The sequence below is a fragment of the Coturnix japonica genome, chromosome 5 (genome assembly GCF_001577835.2).
Source record: "Coturnix japonica isolate 7356 chromosome 5, Coturnix japonica 2.1, whole genome shotgun sequence".
Lineage (NCBI taxonomy): Eukaryota > Metazoa > Chordata > Aves > Galliformes > Phasianidae > Coturnix > Coturnix japonica.
In genome coordinates, this window is record NC_029520.1 from 43,601,773 (window position 1) to 43,627,326 (window position 25,554).

The following is a 25,554-nucleotide window of genomic DNA, read 5'->3' on the forward strand; positions in this document are numbered from 1 at the left end:
ACAAAGGCATCTCTTGTCACCAGAGCCACAGATTCAGGCTCTGGCATCCTATTGCAGCCCCTTCTTCATGTCAGAAAACATCATAATGCTCCTTCATCTCAGAAAAGTACTGCAAAAATTCAGCTTTGCGAGAGCTGTGAGGCATTTGGAAATCATTGGGAGGAAACGTGCTATGAAAGTGAATGCCTTTCACTGCGTGGTGCAAATATACGTTAAGCAATAAAATTCTGGTACCCAAATAAACTTGCCTTGTTTTGATATTCAAGGAAATAAATAAAAAAAAAAAGATATACACACTTCTCATTTCATCCCGACAAGATACAAAACCAGCCTGTTTTTATTTAGTTGCCCAATACGGAGAATGAAGCCATCTTAATAAAGAGAAAAGAGAGGAAAATGCAAGATCTCGTGATGCGAAATCCTGAGGCTCACCTCAGGAGTGCACATCGTTCTGGGGCTGAAGTTCTACCTGCTGGTTTCCACTTCTTAATCACAGAAGTAAAATCTGAAGAAGAGATTAACACACTTTGTTAAGATTAAGCTTGAAAACCACAATTGTGCTGAGAATTTGCTTCTCATGGCAGGTGATGTTTGATCATTTGAAATATGTGGCTTTGGCTGAAAATCCTTCGAATCAAGTGGCTATAAATCATCCATCCCACACGAACTGCTACTAACCAGTGAGCATTGAGCAGCATTAGCACGGGCTGATAACTGCTCTCAGTGGGAAAGGGCAGAGTACCTAAAGCCCGTGCATCTGTGTATGTAGAGGCCACTGGGGACAACACAAGTTTTTAAAGCAACAACTAGACCTCTCACGTGGAAAGTAAGACACAGCAGTGACAAAATGCATGGGAGTATTTTAAAATCACGAGCCACGCTTCTGTGTTTGCTTTTTTTCCCCTCAGAGGGAAAGGAATTTCTTCTAACGATGATATTACAATACAAATGCTGTGCAGCCACATGGGTCCACATGCTGGATACTGTGTAACTCCACACTTCGTTTTTTCTACAAACAGACTGAGAATTGGAGAACAACATCGACACTTATAATGTTTGGGCAACTGCTTTTTGATGTCAGCAGTCAGAAATGACAATATATGTCAGCGCTGAATTTCGAGTGAAAGCTTGCTTTAGAAACCAACAAACCAATGTGTCCTTTAAGAAATGATGCCACGACACAGAACCAAGCATTTATTCCTGTCCAATCTTGCAGCTCTCTGAAATGCAGGTATTAATGAAATGCAGTATAACAAGGCTTTGGTCAGCTGAAAACACCAACCCTGTTTTTTTACTCACTTTGCTGTCTTATGCCTTTCAGCTATGGATAGATGCTGCTTAACAGCTGTAGGAAACCTCATATGTATACATGAAAAAACTTAAAGGGACAAATTACGTATTTGCATAATTGGAAGCTAAGGTAGAGCAAGTTAACGGGGATGCAAGTGGAAACGTTTTAAACAGCTTGCTGTGATCTATACTTTCCTATTTCATTCTCTTGTAGTCTTAGGCTATTCCTTCTACTTCAAACACACAGTGATTCTGGTCCTTTTGTTAGTAGCCTTTCAATGGTACCTTGACAGCAGAACTACATCTTCCTTCTCGTTTAATAACTATTTATCATTCTGTATCTGCCCATTTTCAAGAAGGAATAAAGTTAAGTGTTCCAGAAATTGGAAAAAATTGAAGCTTGACCTTTATTAAGTGGGTTAATTGTCACAATCTCAGCATGTATGAAATTAATGACCAAAAAGTGGAACTTCAGAGTTTCAGAAGACTAGGTTAATGTCCAAAAAAGTCTAAACTCTGACCTTCTTGACATATGCCAAAAGAAACAGCCACCCTAATAAATTACTACCTGTGTGCAATTATAATAAACCATCCCTAGCATCCAATCACTTGAATTAATTGCTGCAAGGCAGTAGGGCTCTCTTACAGATATTCAAGTTAATCTAAAAATTCCTTTGCAGTTCATATGAGGCTGTTTGTGAATGTTTGCTTCTGTGCAGGGATTCAGTTTCAAAGCACGTTATTCCTACCTTTGGACCACAAATCTGTATATATCACCACTTCTTAGTGCTAAAATTAGGCCTTGGCTGAGTTGCCAGCAGTGCTGAATGTGGTGAACCAAGGAAGAATAAAGCAAAGGGAAATGAATTTGCCTGATACAGGACACCTACATAGATCCCCATTTTCTCTTACAGAGAAGAAACAGAGTCATTTTTTTGTAGGAGTGACAACAAATTGCAGAATTATTAAATCAAACAGAAACCACAAAAAGAAAGGTAAAAAAAATACTCTGCACTGATCCACGTTAAACAACAGCACAACACAAAAGCTACAGATTCGTACAGGGATGGGTTGGTGGGGACAGCCAATATTTCTCCACTGGACAGCAGAGCCTCTACAGAACAGAAACGTGATCCCAGCCTGGTGCAAAGCAGCAGAAAAAGCACAAAACACCTGCAAGTGCAACAGGGCATGGCGCAGAAACACAGCTACTGTCAGCTGGAGCACAAAGAAACCAGAGCGGGATGGGATGGGCAACCCTACCTCCTCCCTGTTTGGAGGGCAAATAAGTTGCGTTCAGGGCTTCAAGATGGCCCATTTTTCAAGAATGATATATGCTTAATATCAAACACAATGTTAAGTGTTTAAGATCAGTTATCTGAGTCTGCTGGTGTCCCGATCTGTGCATAAATAATGGTAATTCAGCTGGGAAACATGAGTAGGATTTTATTCCCCGTCCTCATGTAGATTTTAACTTTCTGAAGAAGAAAAGTCTCAACGGGCTGCAGATCTATTCCACCCAAATCCAAGTTAAACTGCTTGAAAGCACAAGTTGTAGCGGCTAGCAGTCCTTGTTTTTCTATGCAACAAAACAGTCCTGTATGCACAAACACGAGTGGGACTAAGCTCTCCCAGTTCAGACACATCATCGTCCAGGTGACTGTCCTGAACAAAGCACTGCCATGGAATTCAGTGTTGCTTCCTGTGGCTCTGAGCAATGCTCCTAGAAGGGACTCACAAAGCCCCACTGTAGCCTAAGCACCGAGCATCATTCCTGCAGCAGCCAAAGGGCACAACCAATATATGCCACTACACAAAACAACTGATTTGGTCATACTTTCAAGCCTATTACAGATAGTCCAGGAGAATGAATACTAGAGCGCTGATATTCAGCAGAGGGCTAAAAAAAAAAAAATAGTAAAAAAAAATAGGTGTTCAGGTTTCTGCTCGGTGCCACAGGACAGGCAATATGGGAAACAGGAAAATGTGAATGTTATGTTTTTCTCTAAACGAATTCACAGAAATAGATTTTACTTGAATCACTGAAGCTTGTGCCATTCATGCTAACTTCGTAGCTGCCACCCTTTCAGTTGTGAGATATGCTGAATGTTTGAGTGAATTTAAGGAGAGATAAAACATCCTTTTATGTTGTGTTTTTTTCCTCATAAGTACAACTGAGATTTTTATCTTATTTTAAGCATAAATCTTGCACAATTTCCAAGCCTGCTGCACTTGTTAGGAAATAGATGTGGACACCAGAGAAACACTAAGGAAGCTCTTCAGACCAGTGAGTCACCAACTTCCATGCTGTACTTGGCACAGTAAGACACCTGAAGAAGGAAGCAGGTGGTAATTATGTGATAGTGATATGATCACGTCTTACTTCCACATGGATTAAAAGTCTTCTTGAGAAAAGGATGGATGCTGCTTTGTCTGAGTGTTTGGTAGAGTGGTGTCTTGTCTAAACACTCTTGTTTGGCATAGGGTATAAGGAACACCAAAAACTCACTTTTGGTTCAGAAAACCAGGAAAGAACAGTGGATCTGGGGAGCACCTTCAATGCATCAGATTGAAACACAATGTTTTGTCATTTCTTCCATAAGGTAAGAACTGGCAGCCGCAGGTATTACATAGTTTCTAAACATACAAGTGAGAGAAAAGCAGAATGTGTAACTTAAACCTCTCAGGATACCTCTGATATACCCAAGTTTCATGACTATGATGCTCATTCCTCTGTAAAGGCAAATTAGACTATACAGGTATACAGCTACTGACGAGCTGCACAGATCTACACATATGGCCTTTAAACAACATCCAGCCTCCACCCTACCTCCAAGCTAAAAGGCTCTCGGCTCACGACAACACTTAGCCTATGGTTGAATTCACACACTTCACATCTTTTTTACAAGGAATAGACTGTAGCTCTGTTTCCTGTGTTTTATGACTTCAACAACAGGGCTGGAAGCATCCAGCCCTGCAGTACACAGCCGAAGAAGTTGCAGGTTGTTAGGGAAACGATTCATCATTAGGTAGGTTCATGCAAAATTCAAGAGGTTTATTTTTCCCCTCCCGTTTTGATTTTGGAGAACAGTCTGAGAAATCCAAGCGATGTCTTTCTTGCATGAGTACTTCACATAGACAGCTAAACAGAAGCAAGATTTGGCATTTAGCCTGAGATTAGTGTGAACAGCCTCTTAACCAAACATTATGAAGAAAGTTAACTTAAAAACGCTTTGAAAGGTCTGTTTTCGTGACAGATGGTAATAAGGGCTCATCAGCGCCAATTTTCTTTTTGCTTCCACCTCAGTTTTCGAAAGCTGAAGTTTTAGGTTAGTTCTGAAAAACCACCACACGTGTAAAGGAAGAAAAATGCAAATTACAAAATAAAATTACTCACTACTTTTATTGTGTGCAGTGTTTTGCTAGATGGCACTAACATCTGAAGAGTAAGAATTTGGCTGGGTGCTTAATAGATCGGTTTCTGTTTACTAGAATCCCCCTTTTAATTGTCAGATATTTCTCCTTTGACCTTCACCTGTGTACCTGGACAGTCACTCCTCTTCCCATACCCCATGAGATACAGCAGTCAGCAGCAGGTACAGATTGTGTTCGTATAATACACTCACTAGGGAAGATATTGTAGAACTATATTTTATTCAAGAAAACCCACACATCCTGTCCTGTGGTAACCACAGGCTTTGCTAAGCCATAGTTATCAGCAAATACTGGAACAAAATACAGTGTATCAGATTGAATCAAAGCATGTAAATTCCGGATTACAGTTATAGTTTTCAGGAAGGCTAAATTCAGGATTTCATCATAGTACCTACTACAATGTTGTGCAATGTAGCTGGCAGAAACAGAAATGGAATATTGGTCCTAATAAAAAGTGATCAGTAACTACTCTTGTATGACATTTAAACTGTCAAGACAACAATTCATGACATTCTACCAAAGGCAGCATATAGTTACAAAAATACTGGTCCAGCATCTCGTTAGTGGTGAAGCGATACCAAAGGTGCAATGGCAACATGCCGTTCTTAGTGAAATATCTCTTTAAAAAACTATTATTATCTTTTGTTTTCCCCACACTGATACCAGCTGAACACCAAAACTGCTACGACAACCTGAAAGTCACTACTTGTGTGCATTGCACCAGAAATTTATGCAAAAAAATCCCACATTTTTCCAAGTTGTGGTATGAAAGGAGCAAAATGTAATAGAACTATCTAGATGCCAAAAAGACACTTAATTGCAACTGACCTTGGATGAACAGCTTGCAACATTTACTGAACTTTCAACTGCTGTCCAAGCTTCTCCATTCGCTCTGATATCCTGATTTTAAGGGAACATGGGTAAAAGACAAAGTCCTTAATAGTGAGAGGAGAATTAAATCCCTTCATAAACCTCTCCATTCGCTCACAGGTAATTTCGAAGTCAGACCTTGAAATTACCCTTGTCCTGATATTGCACTATGGTAGGATTGTATTGTTTTCAACTGTAAGTTAAAAAGTTGTACGATGGTGACAAAAATTGCTGGAGATGGTAAACTTGGTTAACCTGCAGAGGCATCCAGAGAAATGTGCATCAGAAAGACACACTATAAATGGCAATGTATACCGCAGACTAGGCTTTGGTTTGCACTTGGGCCAAAAATACATTAGCCTACCTGCCATTTCCTTCAAGAAAACAGTGTCAGTGAGCATCTTAAGCAAAAGACGAAGCTGAATAGGATCAGGTAACCATGTCACATTCAGTATTATATCCAACAACAAAGAAATGAAGGAGTAGCAGACAGGAATATTAATCATATTTTCCTTTTAATAATGGTTTAGTCAAAAGTGGAGCTTTGAAAATCTCTAGCTAATTGTGAAAACCTGTAGAAGCTGGGAAGCAACCTCACTTTGAACAGTACATTTTAAAGCTGTGGCTTGGCCTATCTGCTTTCAAACTCTGCAGTAGCACTGCCAACCTTGTAAATAACAACAGCTACCACCTGGAAATAAAAAGTCAGCCTTTAAAAGTTGGTGAATGTCGTATTGTAGCAGCCTAGCTCTGACTGAAGAAGAAAGATGAGATTTTTATACAGTAAACAAAGACAAAGTAAACTGAAATTTTCAGAGATCACTTTAACTGTATACAATTTGGATTCTCATTAACATTTAAAACTACCAATCATAAGGTTGCCACCTTACCTTTTTCTGGACTGGCATACTTAATTTTAAACAGGTTTTCATCAAGTCTCCCAAGTGTCTGATCCTCTTATCCAGTTTTCTGCTGTACTGCTCTCCCACCTTCATGCTGAATACCGAGTCAGTCCTGCCTTCTGCCTTTCTTGGCAGGAGGCAGAGCAAGCTTTTAATTTCGGTAGTCAGAGTGACAGAACAACAAAAGCACAGCAGATAGAAGAGCTTAATTCTTCCCCAGGAAGAAAATACATTTGGTTCAACAAAGGGCTGCAAAATCTTCCAAAGGCACCTCTATCCCCAGTTTTTGCCTGAAAGCAAGATGGCAATCTTAATTGAAAGGGGGTGCTAAACCTTTTTAATAACTTAAAAATTCATTTTTATATAAAGCAGCAAAAACATTTTTCTCTGCAGAAAGAGAAATGTTAACAAAGGAACACACCAACATAAATGCACTGTTCATAAACTTCAGCTAATTTAATTTCACAAGAAAGTCAAATTTTAGGACTATTCTTTAACCTCATCAGTACTTTCTGAAGAAGATTCTTTGGCATCTTCAGTCTCTCTGTTGCTTTCCTCTTTATTTAAATTTTCACTTTCTGATTTGGTCCCATTAAATAGAGAGTTTTCACCATTTACAAACCCATTTTCTGTGACTTCTGCATCCATAGCTTCATCAATCTTTAAGTCCCCCTGCTCTTCCACATCGTCTAGGTTTCTCAAGACAATAGGGAGTCTAGAGTCCGCCACAGTGTTCTCCAACAAGGCAATATTGCTCTCTTCATATTTAGGAAGTGGAGCTCCATCCTCCATTTGTTTGGTATAGTACTCTCTGCTAGCAGCAGCGCTCTTTACTGCCTTCTCCAAGATCTCTTTTTCACCCAATCGCAGCTTGATAGCCATTGTCGCATGTGAAGTAAGGTCATGGGTCTCCAAGAACGACTTATCATCCTGGTAGAAAAGAAAAAGCAAATTTTTGTTATCAACAACCAACAACAGAAGAAATCCCTTAACTTTTCTCTCTATGCTTTAACAGTAAGTGACAGTAGTTTCTTCATGCTGATGCAAAGGGACATATAGGAATGAGGGGGCCTGCATAAAGTTCCAGTGAAATTTGTCACATATCCATAAAGAAGCCAAAAATTCCCCCACATAGGTCAGCCTGCATAACAAGCAAAGTCAGGAGACTTCACAAGCATATGAAATATATATTCTCCATTAAAATATGCCTGCAGTAGTAGCATGTTTCTTTGCAGTTTAGAGAATACAACTAACAGACAAGTTGAAACGGATACCCAATTTTACTTGCAGAGAAAAAGCAAGTAGCCTTTATTTGGTGAATCAAAGAAAAATTACATTAACAAAATTTTCTTTCTTGCAATCTTATTTGATTTTCCTTAGATAATGCAAATATCTTCCTATGCTTTAAAAAGTGCAAAATGAATTATGTACTACTGTTCAGAGGAAAGTCTGGAAGAAGATGGTGGACAAAAAAATCTCTTCTTACAATCATAATACAAACTATTTCAGATGTTCAAGTTGCATATAATGATAATTTTACCTCCACTGTTGTTTTATAGGTTTTCAAAAGAAGGGATGCTCTGGCTTCCAGGAATGTCCAAAGTTTAACTTCATTGTCCCAGCTAATGGGAAACTCAGAGTTCCCCAGAGTGAAGATTTTATCAATGGCATGCTCGCCTATCAAGTGCTCCTTCAGCTCTTCTGCAATAAGTATAAAAACAATCTGTTAAAAACAATCTTGTCATTCACTTTGTTAGCTGACAAACTGCAGAAAAGTTTCTTCAAGAGAATAGCTTTGAGCAGCTAAGAAAAAAATGCTTTCCAATGAGAATTATCAAATATGCTGATTAATTCCAGGATTCTTCTCAAAGAGGCAATGGGAAGTCTTGTGGTGAGAAGGGTCCTCTCTGCTCTAAAGTAAGACCTGTTTATTTTAGTATCTCATACACAATGTCATTCTGACAGTGAGATAGGATGTATTATAACCGACAAACTAAATGGAAAGGAATAATTCTTCAAAGAGTTGGGTGAACTTTTTGATAATAAAAGGAACAGGGCAGACAAAATTGCAAACAGTAACAGATTATTTTCCCAGATGTTTTAGAAATCCGTTTCAGCAGCAGAAACTACCTATGGCTGGTCCAAAGAGACACCCATCAGAAACCCTTATAGGGAGTAAGAAATGCTTAATCAGCTTGCTGACATTACATGAATTCTATCAATCTTTAATTACCAAATTTCACTCCTGCAAAGCAGCTACCACAGACTTCAAGTAAAATGCATCGCAAACAGCAGAAGGATGACTGACATCTACAATATAAATTGCTATGTACTTAAATTTCCACTTGTTTACAAGAGGATTACCAAAGTCAGTATCTTTCTCCTGATGAAATAACTCCTTGCATGTAGTTTCCCAATAAACTGACCAGTTTTATGAGGAAGTATTACAGACACATGAGTAATCAAAGCACAATCGTATCTGAGAGGTGCAATTAAGATTTCCACTCATTATATTTCCTTTCCCAAGGCAAAATTAACCCCCCCCTGTAAGATTCTTTGCTTGAATTTCTTTAAAAGTTCTAAAGGGTGGACAACAGGATGCAGCGAAGTCATGACACTAAAGAAGGCAACATTTTACAAAAGAAAACATAGCACATGCAAAATACTTAGCAGCACCAATATTCCCACTGATATAAATTCTGTACCATTTGTACAGCATATCTGACTGCAAGGCAGTTCTCTCACTGTCATAAAGTTGTATCTGTTTTCTCCGCGAGTCCTTCCAACATAAGAGAAACACTACAAAAATCACTAAAAACATAATTTGAATTTAGATTATAACTTGTCAAAGTACTTTAAACACTCAGCTTTGATATCCCTCTTTCATATTTGTCAAACTATACAGAATATTCCAATTCTGTATGTGAATGATTCAGGTAGTAAGACTAATCAGCTACAGTTTTAAGAGTGTAGTAACACCCTAAGTCTCACATGATCTTGTTTTGTGAGAAGTAAAGATCAAACTCCAAAGCTCATTCACTCAGCAACAGCCTGGGAGATTCAACTGGATCACCTCTTCAGGAGTTCTGAAAGTCTATGCTACTACAATGTTCTTTCAGACAACACTGCCAAAGATTGGGTTTCTCACTGGCTTACAGATGTGCTTGCAACGTCAACTCCAACATATTCCTTTTTCTGATCTTCTGTCTTAATGTTTTATATAAATGTCTACCACTTTCCTGCATAATAAAAACAAACAAACAAAAAAACTGTAAACGTGAGTTATGATTGTTTTATCTTACCTTCATTCATACAAAACACTCGAAGGAAAGCCAGAAGCTGGGCAGAGATTGGAGGTTCAATGGAGTGCAAGGCAAAAACACTAGAACTAACAAAAGAAGCAATCAAACAAGAGAAAATGCAAGTTCTGCTGTTATACCTTTGAACTTATTTAAAAAGACCTTTAAGAACATAATAAATGCAGTGTTACAAAAGTAACTTTAGTTTAAACTGAAGAAAGTCTTTCTAACCTGTATCTGAAAAGAACAATTACCTCTACAATTTTACACTTGGAATGATTTTTATATGGTTTTCATAATAAATGCATGAAAATGCAATGTTTCATGTCTGCTGCTCCTAACAGTACCCTCTGGACTGAAAAGACTAAAGGAAAATGCTGTGGTTCACATACTGAGCACTGCAGTATGTCTGCAAGGGATAGGAAAGAAAGAAAAACCACAGATTACTTCAAATTAATCCTTGCTCTGTTTTTGTTCAAATAGTTATTAAAGCAAAGACTTTTTTCCCTTATATATGGTCCAAATTAGATGGTAATATAGCTTAGAGAACTTCTGTAAATATTATTATAACAATTCTAGTTTATTATACAAACATGAGAAATATTAGACATGAATACTATCACAGAACAGCTTTATGTATACTCTAATGGACATTATATACATTAAAAATGTGGGATTTTTTAATTTTTTTTTTTTAGAAAAAGCAACACTATATTGTGTTTTACTTACGTTGGGATACCAGCACGAGCTAAGACCTCTGCCTTCATAGCATACAGCCTGTCACTTTTACTCACACCAAGCTTTATTTTCACTCTGTCATGTGAATTATTATCAAAGAAAAAACCACTGTGGATCACAAATTCAGCGTTTGACCGAGTGCCATAAAAAATGTAAATCTAGAAGGATGAAAAGAAAAGTGAAGGGACAGGAAAAAAGCTTAAGATTAGCTCACAAATCTGACATAATTTGAAAGTTATTTCTTGGAAAAGTTACTATTCACAGTACAAGTTATACTTGGTCATATGAAGAAACGTGCTTCGTTTGACGGTATCGATTCAAATGCTGTACATCACATATATAAACTTCATAACGTCTAGAGGTAGAAGTAAACATATACATGTAACTGAGAAACTGGAAGAAGAGAAAAGATTCTTATTCCATACTTCAAAAAAACTGCTTTGTTTCTTACAATCTCATAAAAACACTGGTATTTAGAAACAACCTTTCAAAGATCCTACATTGTCATGGGCCAAAAAAACATTCTGAGATAAGGACAACTCATTAAAAAAAACGGATGTTTCTAAGGTCATTTTTTCCCCTTATGCTCAACACAGAGTAATGAAAGGATCAACTTTGGCTTGGTTTTAATGTTACCTAGAGGCACGGGTGTACCAAAGTAAATCATACAGAGAGATAAGTTCCATGTTAAGCCAATATTTCTTCTTGTGCTACAGTCCAAACCCTTTATCTAAAGCAAATGCATTACTTTATTTCATGCACAAAGACCTGTTCCTAAATTTAACCTGCACAAAAATTTAACANAAAGAAAGGCAGTTCTGCAAAAAGCAGAACAAGAAAAGTTTCTTTTCTTACAGGTGCTTTTGTATCTCATTAATTTCAGTGCCTATAAAGGGCAAAATTCAATTAAGTTTTCTTTCTGTTTGTTACCTGTGGTGGAACAGCATCCAACCGAGATCTGTTTCCTATGCCCAGTAACTGACTTTCCTGAAATACTTACAAGTAGTTAATAAACTTTGATAGCCACCACACTGATAAATTTGGTTAAAAGACATTTAAAACCTATTAAGAGTAATCCATAGCGCTACAAACTCACAGGGCTAAGCTGTATGAAGTCTATGGGACAAGAGGTCTGAGTAGTTGTACTCTTCTGCATCAAGAGGATATTATTCCATTTTCCTTGACAATGGAATCGTCAATCAAAAAATAAAGTTTCAACAGTTACAGAACAACCTGCTAAACTTTAGGACAGGGCAATGCTCTGGATATCTGAAAGTCTGCACTCCTGGCTAGCTGACAGAAAAATGCATGATGTTCTCTTAAGGGCTCAACAACCCTCACAATGCCACTTACTTTCCTAGTTTTCAATTTTAGATTGGAAGTATTTGCCCTAAGCACTAAATGCTTAAATGCTATATCTAATTGTAGTAGACATTATACAATAAGGCAGGCATATAATGAATGAATGACCTGCCTATTGTATGCAAGGGCTAAGTCAGGTCGGCAACCCTCTCCTCCAAGAAGGCCCTTCCAAAAAGTGCTTAGGAAAACCATGGGAAACGAAATGCCAGTGCAAATCTCCACTTGATTGCAGGAAAGCTGCACAATCAGAAGAAACTCTGGCTCAATTAGTTCAGCAGTCCAGTTCGAAAACTACCGCACTGTATCTCATTAAACTGTCACAGTCACGCATACATTATAGAGTATTCTCTTACACAAGAAGGCAAATTAGGCCATAAGAGATGCTTCTGAATTTGAGGCCAGTGTTTGATAGACTCTGTGGACTCGCTTTTTAGCAGCAAAAGCAGGCACTGTGCACTTTCCCTACTAAAACTGTAAGGAATAACATCTTCACGCTACATTAAAAGACTAACCCATTACATAATGAGAACACTTTAATGACACTGATAGCAGTTAAAATTTGTACAGATTAAAAATAAATAAATAAACAGCAAAGTGAAACCACTGAAATAAAATAAAAAGAGAGAACGCCTCTATAATTGAAATTGAGAGAGCAGTCAGAAAGCTATGCAACACGTCTATTGCCAGCTGTGAAAAATCATAAATTGGATCACTTCTGGAAAAAACTGTGGACCCCTTTTAACTCATCACTCTGCTATAGGAAAAACAGCCAATATTTGACTACCATAACAAATTTTAAGATCAACACAAAAAAAATATACAATCACTGTGAACCACAGCATAGCAATGAGGATAAATATACCTCTGGAAAGCCATACTTAAAAAAAATTCATACGTATCTTTGTTCAAAGAGAAGGTACCAATACATAAGGAAAATGAAAATCAAAGGACTATAAAGGGTAAGACTAGCAAAATAATACACTTAAAGGTAGTAACTCAGATACTGAGTTAGAAAACATTTCAGAATGTTTCAAAGGAAGAAGTCTCCTTTTCTTTTTTTGGCCATGCAGACTGCTGTCACACAAGCAGTAGGAAAAATGGAGTGCAGCAGCACTGAGTGTTTATGCTGGCTGCTGACACAGCACAAGAACGCTCCCATCAGAAATTTCCTACAGCCCCAAACCACCACCTTCAATGCATCACTTGACAGACTTAGTTTGAACATTCATTTTTTTTGTTTCTTCACAGTTCTGAAGAGAATACTGGTATCTGAACTGTTCTGTGCATTATACCAGACTCATTTTTGTTACATTCTGTTTAAGGATGAAGATGTGTATGTGTGCAGGCATGTGAGTGGGAAAGGAACGGAATATATCTTTAGGCTCCTTCCCATTTTCACTAAGCATGATTATGGAAACATGAGTAAAATGACTGACAAGTATACTGCATTTAATCTCCTCTCAGAAACTAACAAGAAAAGTAAAACAACTACATATTCACAGTCTACAACCTGCCAGTGCAGATAAAGTAAGGTTCCAAATCTAAAATATATTTATCTTTGGTCCTTTGGATATGAGTCTTTTATTAATCTTAGCTAGAACACTGCAGTCGGTGTTTGTGAGTTCTGCAGTAGTTCCCAAAAACATGAGGAATCGATGCCCTCTTAAAATTGGGTGGTTTGGTGATGAAAAATCTTTTATTTAGCAAATCATGTACTTAATTAGCTTGGTAGCATTTTTACACTGAATTAGCTAATAATAATAAAATTCAATTGTAGCAGGGCTTAATCCAAACCACTCTTCTATTATAATTTTATGGGGAGTTTTCAAGTGCCTTTTTTGGTCCAAATTTTAGTAGCAGATTAGCAAAACTGTTGCAGCCAATTAAAATCTCTGAGATCAGCTATCTACTATACAAGTATTGGTACAGACTACCTTTATCAGAGTATCCTTCATTTCCCAGTACAGTTCTGCACAAACCTTCATAGAAGAACTATTATATACACAGCTGTTCATATTACCTGTTCTCCAGCCTTGAAATCTTGAAGTGCTACACATTCACAGCGGTCATCTTCTAAATTGTAGCCTGTAGTGATCTATCCAAGGGAAGAGCAACAAAAGGACCTTTAGCTTTTTTTTCTCTTAATCCATCCCCCCAGGCATCATCCAACTGGAAATACATATTGACTGCAGCATTTATTTCGCTACCTGCTATAATACAGATAGTAATAAATGTTTTATGATTTCTAATCAATCTCTTTATAAAATTCTCTCTGAATTGCAGAAATCTAAGAAAGAAAATAACTGGAGTGAATGGGAAGACTGTGAGGCAAAGTATGATAGAATCAGAGAATCAAAGAACCATAAAATTGCTTGGCTTAGAACCTGTTAGGGTTCCAACCTCCCAGTCATGGGTGTTGCCACCCACCAGATCAGGCTGCCCAGGGCTCCATCTAAATTGGCTTTGAAGACCACCAGTGATGGGGCATTCATGTTTTCTCTGGGCAGTCTCTTCCAGTGCCTCACCACCCTCTGAGTAAATAATTTTCTCCAAACATATAATGTAAATCTCCCCTCTTTCAGTTTGAAACCATTACCCTTTGTTCGATTGCTATTAGACTGTGTAAAAAGTCTGCCTCCCTCCTGTCGATAAGCTCCCTTTATGTAGTGAAAGGCTGTGATGAGGTCTCCCTGGAGCCTTCTCTTCTTCAGACTGAACAAGCACAGCTCTCTTGACCTCTCTTCATAGAAGAGGTGCTCCAGCCCTCTGATCATCTCCATGGCCTCCTCTGGACCTGCTCCAACAGTTCCACATCTTTCTTGTGGTGGGGCCCCCCTGACGTGGATGCAGTATTCCAGATGGGACCTCATGAGGGTGGAGTAGAGAGGGATAATCACTTCCCTCACGCTGCTGGCCACAGCTGGTAAAGATGTTGAAGAGCACAGGTTCAAAGACAGACTCGTGGGGGATACCACTTGTCCCCTGCTGTCTCCCCTATGTGTTCCATGCTAAAACCAGCTGCTTCTTATAAAGTTCTTGAGCTTTCAGTCGCTCCCACAAGGCCCACAGGAGCCTCTGACAGTTCAACATTCTGTGTTTTATCCTTCAACTACTAGCACGTTTTTGATCTCCCAATGAAAATGGATTAGATAACTGTGGATCTTTAGGGGTTATAATCTTCAGAAAATGATATTTTACATGCAAGTAATCTCTTTATCTAAAGTTTGGTAATATTCTTAACATGCTAAAAGGATTTTTCTTTTAGTAGACAATGGAAGAGGGCAAATTTCTTAACCAACCTGTACTTCTCCAGAGCAATAAAGTGTTCACACTACCAAGTAAGGCTATTCTAAAAATGTAATACTCTGACATTACTTTTGAATATTATAAACATACAGACACAGATGCAAACACAAGCTGAAACAAAATCTGCTACACAAACAGAAAACAACTATTATGGCAGGCAATCTGAATTTAGTCTTTAAAAATCTTACTGAAAAATATGCTCTACAGAAAAACTTAGGAGGAGTCAAACTTTATCAGTCTTTGTAAATGAAAACATTTTTCTTCATAAGCTGATTTACAATCAAGTTCAGCTATACCGTAATTCCCATCTGGATGGGATGGATGAAATTTATTCAACAACAGAACTCCATGGGTTATTTTGAAAGCCTGGTCAATGGTTTACATATTAATAGCTTTACACTGCTTGCATAATCAAAGGTGCATTTGTAAGCCAAAACAATGCTTTCAAAGTGACCACAGGGAACTTGCCTCAGACGCAGCACATCCAAAATGGCAGCCACAAGCTAGGGCAGCCTGGCCCTGTGGGACACTTGCGTAACTGCGCTGCACACAGATGCCACCACTTAAGGTCTATTAAAAGGATTTGTGGTATGTTGAGATCAGAAGAGAACATTGCAGTCATACAATACAGGCTACTGCGAAAGACAGACTGCTGGGTTTCAACACACAAGTTTCTGTACATTCATTATGCTGGATTGAACAATTTCTAATTAAGATCCACCGTTTACAAAGTTATTCAACCTTGAACTGATAGTCGCAAGTGAAGAGGATTTGCCCTCACTATTACAAGGTATCCTCCGAGTTGTAATGTGGTAATACAGTTACCTTCTCAAAAACTGCCAAGAGCATTCAAAAACAGAGAAAACTCTTGACAGCGTTTTACCTGTCTGAATGTTTTTTTTCTTCCAGGTATGAATTCAATGAAATAAATGAACACTCCTTTCCAGGCTCTCCAAAGGACTTTGTAATAGGAGAATTTCAACAATTGGAAGAATTCCAGTATGTTAAGGGAAGGATCTGGTCAGTTTAAGCACGCTTCACTAGACTACTACTAGTGTTCTGATGCTGTTTTTTCTCTTTTTTCTTTTTATGTTTTGAGTGGTGTTGTTTTCTTTCCTTTGTTTTAAACAGCAGCACATCTAAAAGGCTTCTCTGAAAAGCATAATGGAGTGCTAGACTTATTTCCTCTTTCTTTCAATAACAGTCATGCAGCAGAATTAACAGGGTGATTACTTCCCTTCCCACATCATGGCTGACAAATTGCATCCCTCCAGTTTTATTTCCGAAGCAGACCAATGTATGAATTTCAAGTTTTGCTTAAAGCAAAAGTAGTACTCTGTTGTATAGTTGTATGTTGTATAGTATAGTGCTCTGCTTGGTCGGTGATTATGGATGGACCCAGCCCAATCGGCAGAGCGTAGCTTATTTAAAGCTCTGGCAGAACTGGTAATCAACCTCTGACTGTCAAAATACAATCCCACTAAAGAATAACAATGAGAAATGCATGAAGACAACCATTTTGATATAGTTCTTAGAGGAAGGTTGATCTAATTAATACTGTCAGAAGCACGAAATAGCAGGATGGACCTGGCTTCAGTTAAAACCCAAAGAGCACGTTATTATCCAGCTTGGGCAATGGGTCCCTGCAGAATACAGCAAGAACAGGAATATGTAGTAGGTCACTAACTCAGGAAGCATTTCAGTGTGTCTGGAATAGACTAGACAGAGTGGTACATATAATACCATCTCTCACGTCTTATTTGCATACAATGAACTGTTCATTTCATGTGCTATATCTACAGCAGAATCCATCCTCATCCCACTCTACAGCAATATAAACTACAACACAGAGAGATCAGGAGTTGTTTTAATTTCTTTTTCTTCTCAGTTTCTAATATACAATACAGAGTGAAAAGGGTTGAGTAGCTTCTCTTATTGTCAGTGTTCTAGTTGCCTATCCTTCCTAAGCCTACAGATACTTAAAAGTAGCTTGTGTGGAAATATGAAACAAATGAGTAAAGTCTGTATAGAAATTCAAACTATTTAAGATTCCTCCCTTCCCCTCTTTTCTTTTTTAGGATACACTTAAGCATAAAAAATTGCTTAAAGCCCTGATATACTACTGCACTAGCAGGTTTGGCTCCAGACACTGGCTCCATATCAAACCCAACATGAAGGAACATAATAAAGATAAAAAATGACTTTATCAATTTAAATATAAGTTTGAATGACTAAAACAACGTACCTAACAGCTCTTTTAATATGGGCTATTTTTTTTCCCCTCCCAGAACCTTAATTCTCTTCCCCTTTCCCTTTAATCCCAACTTTGAAGGCATTCATTAAAAGCTGTCTAATGACTACAGGCTAGTCCCTGCAGAAGTATCATAAAGAGAAGCCCAGCAGAAGGATACAAGAAGTACTGATGCATGCAGCTAAGACTTACATGAGAAAAATACACATTAGTGAATTCAGAGCAATTTTCTTGTTATCACAGATTCTCATACAAGAGTAATTGTTGTGAGATTGCAAAATAGTGAAAGGCAAGGATCAGTATTAAAACACAAGAGAAAAAAAAAATACAATAGCCAAACACGCAACCTTGTAGCCCGGCTTTTGGCGCTGTAATTGGAACAATCATGGTAAAAATAAATTAACTAAGTATCAAGTGAGAAACAGCCTGTTTTACACTTTGTTCATGTAAATTAAGCTTTTCTTACACCAGCAGCAGTAACACATGCTGTTGTCCTAACGCTGGGGCCAACTTTCCTACAAAAGGACTAGATCACTTGAAATAGAATGGTCATATTTACTACTTAAATAATACTATCTACTGGAAGTAAAATTTTAGAATATAAATTCTAAAGCATACACGATGCTGGCTAAACAACACCGATAAATTGTCCTCTTACAGTCTTCCATTTCCTCACTTCAACATTAACTAGCCTGTTAATGAAATCAAGACCATATCCTCTAAACCAGCTCACGTAAGACAAAATGTCAGCAGATCTGACTTTCTATATACGTGTCACCTTTTAAATGTTTAATATGCCCTAAAGTAGTATTTTTGCATTTTGTTTCTTTGATGTAGTAACAGATGTACTGTTTTTGTTGAGCTGGGCTTTGTTCTTGTCGTTGCTGTCTCCATAACAAGGTTCTCTGGGCACAGTTAAGAGAGCAGGCAGTATTTCTTAGCTGCAAATTTCTAACCACTTTCCCTAATGGTAGCTACAAGAGGTAACCTCCATCACTGTCTACTTTCATATTCTCAGTACAAATCTATCTAGTATTGTGAATCTTTGTCAAACTAGTCAGAAACAAAACCCTATGTCAGAAAAATGGCTGGAAAAAAGAAAAAGGAGGTATCGTGTAGCCAAAACTCTTAAAGGTATGTTATTCACACAAGACACAACTGTATGCAATCATTTCTAAATGTTTGTTTAAATTAAGGAAGCTCTACTGAAAGACCAACATAAGACATTTAAGAAATTGATAAATCTTTCAGCTATAAGTTTTCTGAGGGTCATTCAGGAGGATAAAATAACCTGTGTTAAGAAGTGGAATGAAAAGTTATTAAAACCGTTTGCTGGCATTTGAAAGGATTAATACTTAAGCCTTAGAGCCTTTCAACAGCACTGAAGTAAACCTTACCAGTCCATTAGTATGATTACACATGTCCCATAGAGGTATTAGAGCCAACGTAACTCTGGAACCATCTTCTGTTGGAATCTGGTTCTGCCGTGTCATAACAGAGGAAACTGCCCATCTACAAAAGCAAAGAACATTAGGTGTTCATGTTCAATACATCAAAGTGTGAATAGCCTGTAACACAATCTGGAGCAGACATTTACACAAGGAATTTCCAAATCTATTTATTTTTTAATAATATGTTAATAACAGCAAGAGGTAAGAAAAGAATCATTCAAAACCCTTCCAAGTCAGGTTAAGCAAATGAAAATCCAGCTACGTATTCAAATACAGGAATCTTCAGAAAAGCTGAATATCCCAGTATTTCTTAATTTCTGGAATTCCATTTTATTACATTTCAGACAAAAATGAATAATGCCAGAAAGAAGAAATCTTCAAGTATCACTACGCTCTGGTCTTAGTATATACATACAGTATATACATCATCTTGAAAAAAGGAATACCACCAGGAGAGGGTCAAAAGAATTTTAACTCCTCACCCTCCATCAGTAAGAAAAAGGATTAGACTTTCAGATCTGTTTTTGTTTTTTTTTTCCAGAAGTGCTCCAGATTGCTTACAAATGCATGGTCAACTTGAATTTTAATTACTTTAATTTCTGAAATAACAAGATAAAACTGTGGATAGCTTTGATATACAAGATACAGGCATCATTTGAAACATAACTGTTGTATTCTTCTTTTTTATCTGAAAAAATCTTGTTCACTTCACATGCAAGTTGGCGTGTTGCTCTGCACTCTTGCAAGGAAGCAGGCATGCTTTGGATAAGCCAGTTTCATAGACTTACCCAGAAGCCTCTCAGGCCTCACCAGCCTTTTACTCAAGCTATTTTAATCACTTAACAGAATTTAAATAATTACCTTAATAATTCTTATTGCAATTGTGTCACCCCCAAAACACCTCCAAGTGACATTCACGGTTCCTATGTACAACTTAAGTTCTTCAGCTTTCCAGTTACACGTGCACTGTAAATATTTGGTTTTGCTACTACGTATTGGTAAAGCCTCTTACAAAATAATTAAAAAATAAATAAAATCCACAAAAACAAAACAAATTGAACTCCAGCAACGTGAACTGAATTATTTCCTTAAAAAATAACTAATTAATTTACTAATCTCAGACTGCGTGTGCCAGTTGGCTAAATTTACTACTCATGCCTATTCCTTTGAAACGATTAAAATCTGCATATTTATTTCGCTTTCCTCATTAAGTATATCAGTATCAAACCCTACATTTAACATTTCAATAACAACTGTGCTTTCCCATCAATGAAGCATTTCCAGGGCCCCTCAGTTCACACAAACAGACACACAAAAAGATATAAGACAGATAGACCAACCTGTAGTCGTCATAAGTGAAAGAATCCTTTAAGGGTAGTTTGCTGGCATTAGGATGGGTCTGAGAAACACGAGTTTCAGAAAAAGGTGGAAAGAGAAAGAAAACAGAAATCAGTCAGCAGAATTTCATTATTTAGCTGCCTAACAGATCCTAACAAGAGCCAAATGAAGCAGGAGGCGTCCAGCCGCGCTACAGAGGGATCATCATGCTATTATGCTCTCATACATCACTGTCAACTTAATTTGTTGTGCCCAGCAGCCGCCATAAATCTGTTTCTTCATATTTCAGGACTGGAACCCACAGACATCATATAAAAATAAAAAAAAAAATTTAAGGTGGACTGAATATGCAAAGGTAAAACAAAATGAAGCTCTGCAGGGTGGGAGAAAGAAATCAGACAATAAGAACACATTAAGTTTCACCAGCTCTCTCTATTTCCTCTTTCCTGGAATAGCAATAAAGCATTTCACTTGTTCAAGGAAAAGAATACAAGTTTTTCATTTCTTCCTCTCTACCTGTAAATGTTTGTAAGGTTTTTTTGGTGGGTTTTTGTTGTTGTTTTGTTTTTCAGTATAAGCTGCAGAAATCAAACAGACTAAAATATTTACACAGCCTTGGTGACAAACAGATGAGACTATACCTGCAACAACTGTCCACACACACACTCTGCTTTAAAAGCAAAGTAACCCCGTTTGAGAAAGCAAATTGTAGTCCTCGCCAACAATAAAAACTACAGATCTGTAAAAGGCTTTAAGTAGCCCCAAAGCCTGTTATTTTCCTAATGAATTGACTTGTTTCAACTTTCAAAAAACACAGGTAGTTTTCAGCCCACACTCGCACACTTCAGAACTTCATCCCAGTTTGCAAATGGAAAGCCATAATAACATAAATCCTAATCTTCGGGTTCAATTAGGTCTCGGAGACAAATTGAAGCAAGTGATCAAACGTTACTTCAAGAGATACAGATGAATGCTGCCCAGCTCCGTCCCTGTGACGCTGGTGAGGCAGCAGCTCCATGCAGCGCCTTGCTCCTGATGCATTAGCATCACAAGTGCGCGGCAATTCATCATCGCTCTCCGTAATGTACTTGCTGGCACCGTGTGCAGGACAGTAGGGGATGAGGTAAAAGTGGCTCAAACCGTAAATCAATTAGAAAACAAAAGCTTGCGCTCAGCGCGCAATTTTAGGCAAATTATATATTACAAAAGACTGCCAATTGGGTGTTCGGTCCCAGGTGCCCAACTCCTCAGCGCCTCGTTTAACCCTTTGGGTGAGTCAGCTCTAGCCGCCTCCGTCCTTCCCCTCGCCATTTGGTTTCGTTTTAAAGCTCATCTCCAATTTTCCATCGCACCGGTGAGCCGGGCACGGCACGGCGCATCTCGGCTTTCCCTGCAGCGGCACTTTACGGAACTATCGCCACTCACGGAGCCGCTCCGTGCGAGCCCAAGAGACACCCCGAGCAACACGCTTCGGGAGACGCCTGCCCTGCGTTTGTCCGCACAAACAGGCAAAACTCCTTCTCCCACCTTATTCCTTCACGCCAATTTCATGTCGGTGTTTTATTGCTAGCATTAACGATCGGTTCTACAGCGACAGGACGCGATGCGATAAGCGGGGAAAGCCCGCAGGCAGGAGCCGACCCGGCCATCCCCGAACCTCACTGCGCCTCAGCGGAGGGTCGCCCCTGCCACCTGCCGGCCCCAGGCGGAACGGCGCCTCGACCGGCTGCGAGCGGAGCGGGTCGGGGCAGACGAGAGACGAGAGCCCCCCTAGCAGCAACCAGTGCCAGTCCGGGGTCACTTTCGTGCCCAGTGCTTGGCAAAAAGGGTCCGAATGCAACGAACCGACTTGAATTTTGGATTCCAATACACGCTCCACAGCCCTCCCCGTTCGTAACTCCCTCCAACTCTGCATTGAGACCGTCCACACATCATTCCTACAAACAAAAACGCTAGTAAATTACAGCAAGGTATAAAATCGATAGCCTTCTAATAAAAGACACAAGGCAGAATACAAACCCTAGTGTACACAATTACCATATTTATAACATTCTGTGACACGAGAAACTAGCAGCTATTTAAAAGTTAAGATGCTCCAATGTCGGCACATTTGATCACGTTAGTTTTCTGACCTGGACTGTGTTAGTACGTAACTTAAAAACCCTACAGAGTATAAGACACGGGGAAAAAAAAAGAACAATATTCTGATTAAAAAATTGATTTAGTATGCAGCTTCTCTTTATGGTCCCTTGGTAAAAATGAAATCTCCCTAACAAACACTTAATAAAACCTGTCAATATATCTAGAAAGAAAAATGACACAAATGCATTAAGTATTAAATACCCTTGAAAAAAAAAGTCACATATTCCATGAATTTTTGATGCTCTATCTTGACATTAATGTAAAACCTTGATATTTATAATTGACAGATATTTAATAAAGTACAGAAGATGTCTGCTGCACAGCATGCAAATTGCTTAGACTGATCAAAAAGATACAGACGGGTTTAAGCTCAATAAACACTTGATACGTAAAAAAAACAGATCTAGCTTTTATCGGTTTATACACCTAGGTCTCTATAGATTAGCTATGAAGCATGACATATCCACCACATGAATCCTGATTTTAACTCCCCAAGTCTGTTATGAAGTAGTTCCATAAAGTTCCATGGGAGGGGGGGAAAGCTTTAAATAAAGAACGGAAACACGCAATGTGAATATATTCATTTAGATGCAGGTCCTGACGTTCTACTGAAAGAGTTATTATGAAGAACAAATACCATCTATTTAGTTACCCTCTCTGTGAAAATATTGTCAGAGCTGGCAATCAGGGTGATGACCACTGCAAAAACAAACAGCGGCATGTTGAATTTCATTTTTTCCTCCCGATGCTGCTATTCCTAAAGAAAAAAAATATATTAAAAAACATTTCTTCCCCTTCAGCGTTCCAAAGCCTTCTTTGAGACATTTGGAGGATATCTCAAAATAACCAAAAATATTAAAAAGTAACAGTGATTGCTGCCAGATTGTCTGCAGCCACTGTGGAAAGAGACAGACTGTTATTCTAGTCACCTAAAACACTATCAGACTAGAAGCCAGTTACACAGTATGGCAACCAGATAAAGGGGGGGAAAAATCTCCAGCAACAAGAAAAAAGGCTTCTAAATATTTTTGTCTCTGGAAAGCAGTGATATCCAAGGGTTCACATCTCATGTTCAGTGTTGCACGAGAAAGCGCAACTCCTGATGCCCCCAGAGGGGCCTTCACACTAATAATTTCCTCATCGTGTTTTTGGACGGGCTTTAGAAGATTAATGATTCTCAAATCTCAACCTAGACGTTAGATGACTCCTCCACATTTGAGGGGGCTTATTTGTATTTGGACAGGATGAAGGATTAGATGTAGAAAGGGTGGGTGCCTTTCCAGCCGAGAAGCCATCACAACCTCACTCCTGCTATCCAGCCTACACAAGCATTAACCTCCTGTACAAGAATAGGCAGACTATCAGAGACTACACCCCTTACCCCATTCAATCATGAAATGCCAAAGCTCATTTATCAGAGCTCCCAATCTCAGCAAAGGCACTGCCTTTAAAAGGAGCTTAATACCTGCTTTTATACCAAGCGATGCAGTGTACAAGTCCTATTACTGTAACATGCAATAAAGCTTCTGGGTAAAGTCAGAACTAGAATTAAGTTTACAAAGTATTAAATTTGCATTTCGATGTATGCTACTATGTTTCATGAAAAGAACTGAGGTATGTGCAAGACATGTTGGCCAGCACATTTCTTCATACAATTAGCCCTTCTATCTCCTGAGTAAGAAAAGAAAATCATCAAATCACTGGATATAATCAGAGTGGGTTATTTTGATGTTGGTTTTTTTTGGATGGGTGAAGACACCACTTCTAAGTTGAGATAAGCTGCCCATTTGAGTATTCTACTAATCCACTATAATACCTAACTGGAAAACAGTCCTTGTTTAAATCACTTCTCTACATTTTAACTCAGCACTGTACACATCCTTCAAGTAGTGACAGACCCATGCATAAGTTTCATGTGTTTATAGATGCAGAGGTGGCTGGATTTCTGTGAAGAATATTTCAAGTACTCACAAGTCCGAGGAAAAGTAACGGACAATCTCTGTATCAATATTACTAAATCAGATTTCAATATTCTCAAAAACCTCTTGTGTACTGCTAAAGTAAAAACAGCTCTATTTCTATCTTGGGAAAACATCACAAGTGCTGAGATTATATTGAGGCCATCATTCCCCACCCCTGCAACCTCAAACCCAAAACACTAAGAGTATTTGAAACCAAGTTAAAGCCAAAGACAGTTTAAGCTTCCATCCTGTTAACTTTCATTCCTTTGAACAAAAAGCCCAAGGGTTTGTTCCTTTTGACCAAACAATTTATTTCCTCCCCTTCCTTGCAGATTCTCCCCTCTTTCCAGTGTACTCATTAGCATGGGGAGATTTTGTTATGAGCCTTGTTGGATGCTACTTGATGGTTTCGGGCCAATGTGTAGGTGTATGAAAACACAAACACACACCACACACACACTTTCAGGGCCAGAAGCAGGAAGATCTGTCAGCATTTGCTGGTTACTGTCCCTTTCCTAGTTCTGGAAACCCTTTGAAGAAGCAGCCTTGAAGAGAAACTCCTCTCTGTGGAGCAGCTGAGGCTTTAACTGCCCTAAAGCTAAGTAAAATAAAGAATTCAGAACGGAGGATCCTAGTGATCTACAGGGAAACAAGAATTCTTTTTTTCCATTGGACGTATGCTGCCTAACCTAACAAGGGAAAGCCAGTTCACCATAAAGGACAGGAGAAAAAGCCAAAGATTATTTTACTTTGTAATAACATTTTATAACTACAGAGGAACACTTTGGAATTTTCAAACAGCCTGATTCATTAAGCATTAGGAATCAGATCTACAAATGTATACTGCTACATGATTTTTCTTATGGAAGAAAGACAACCCTACTCCACAAAATCTAATCTTAAAATTAAAGACGTACTGAAGGACTGAAACTTATTAAATCTAACAGTCTTGCTTATTCTTTATGTCAGCAATTTTTATTTACTTTCTGTCAGTATACACACAAGAAATCACTGTTCCACACTGTTATGGGATTCAAGCAGCGGAAGCAGACAAGAATGACTCCTCCTGGTACAATGGAATTTAACAGCACCATCTATTTTTTTGAGCCTTCTACCTGAAAAATATGTGTTTAGTTGATGAGAAAGCAGTGGCATAACAGACAACTCAACCATGACAGAAGCTACTAACTTGAGGGTCTGAAGGACCAA

The 25,554-nt window shown here is 38.4% G+C and overlaps 1 protein-coding gene across 1 annotated transcript in view; it reads right to left on the reverse strand.

The window, feature by feature from the left end:
• Positions 1-4,925: 4,925 nt before the first annotated feature.
• The window catches only part of SETD3 (SET domain containing 3, actin histidine methyltransferase), a 52,919-nt gene continuing 32,290 nt past the window's right edge, over positions 4,926-25,554 (reverse strand). Inside the window, exons 7-13 of the mRNA XM_015865625.2 lie at positions 20,245-20,303; positions 18,851-18,965; positions 13,917-13,991; positions 10,526-10,692; positions 9,800-9,885; positions 8,038-8,198; positions 4,926-7,427 (exon numbers count right to left, since the gene is read on the reverse strand). Of these exons, the coding sequence (XP_015721111.1) occupies positions 6,984-7,427; positions 8,038-8,198; positions 9,800-9,885; positions 10,526-10,692; positions 13,917-13,991; positions 18,851-18,965; positions 20,245-20,303 (1,107 nt within the window). The 3' untranslated portion in view covers positions 4,926-6,983. The remainder of the gene's footprint in view (positions 7,428-8,037; positions 8,199-9,799; positions 9,886-10,525; positions 10,693-13,916; positions 13,992-18,850; positions 18,966-20,244; positions 20,304-25,554) is intronic.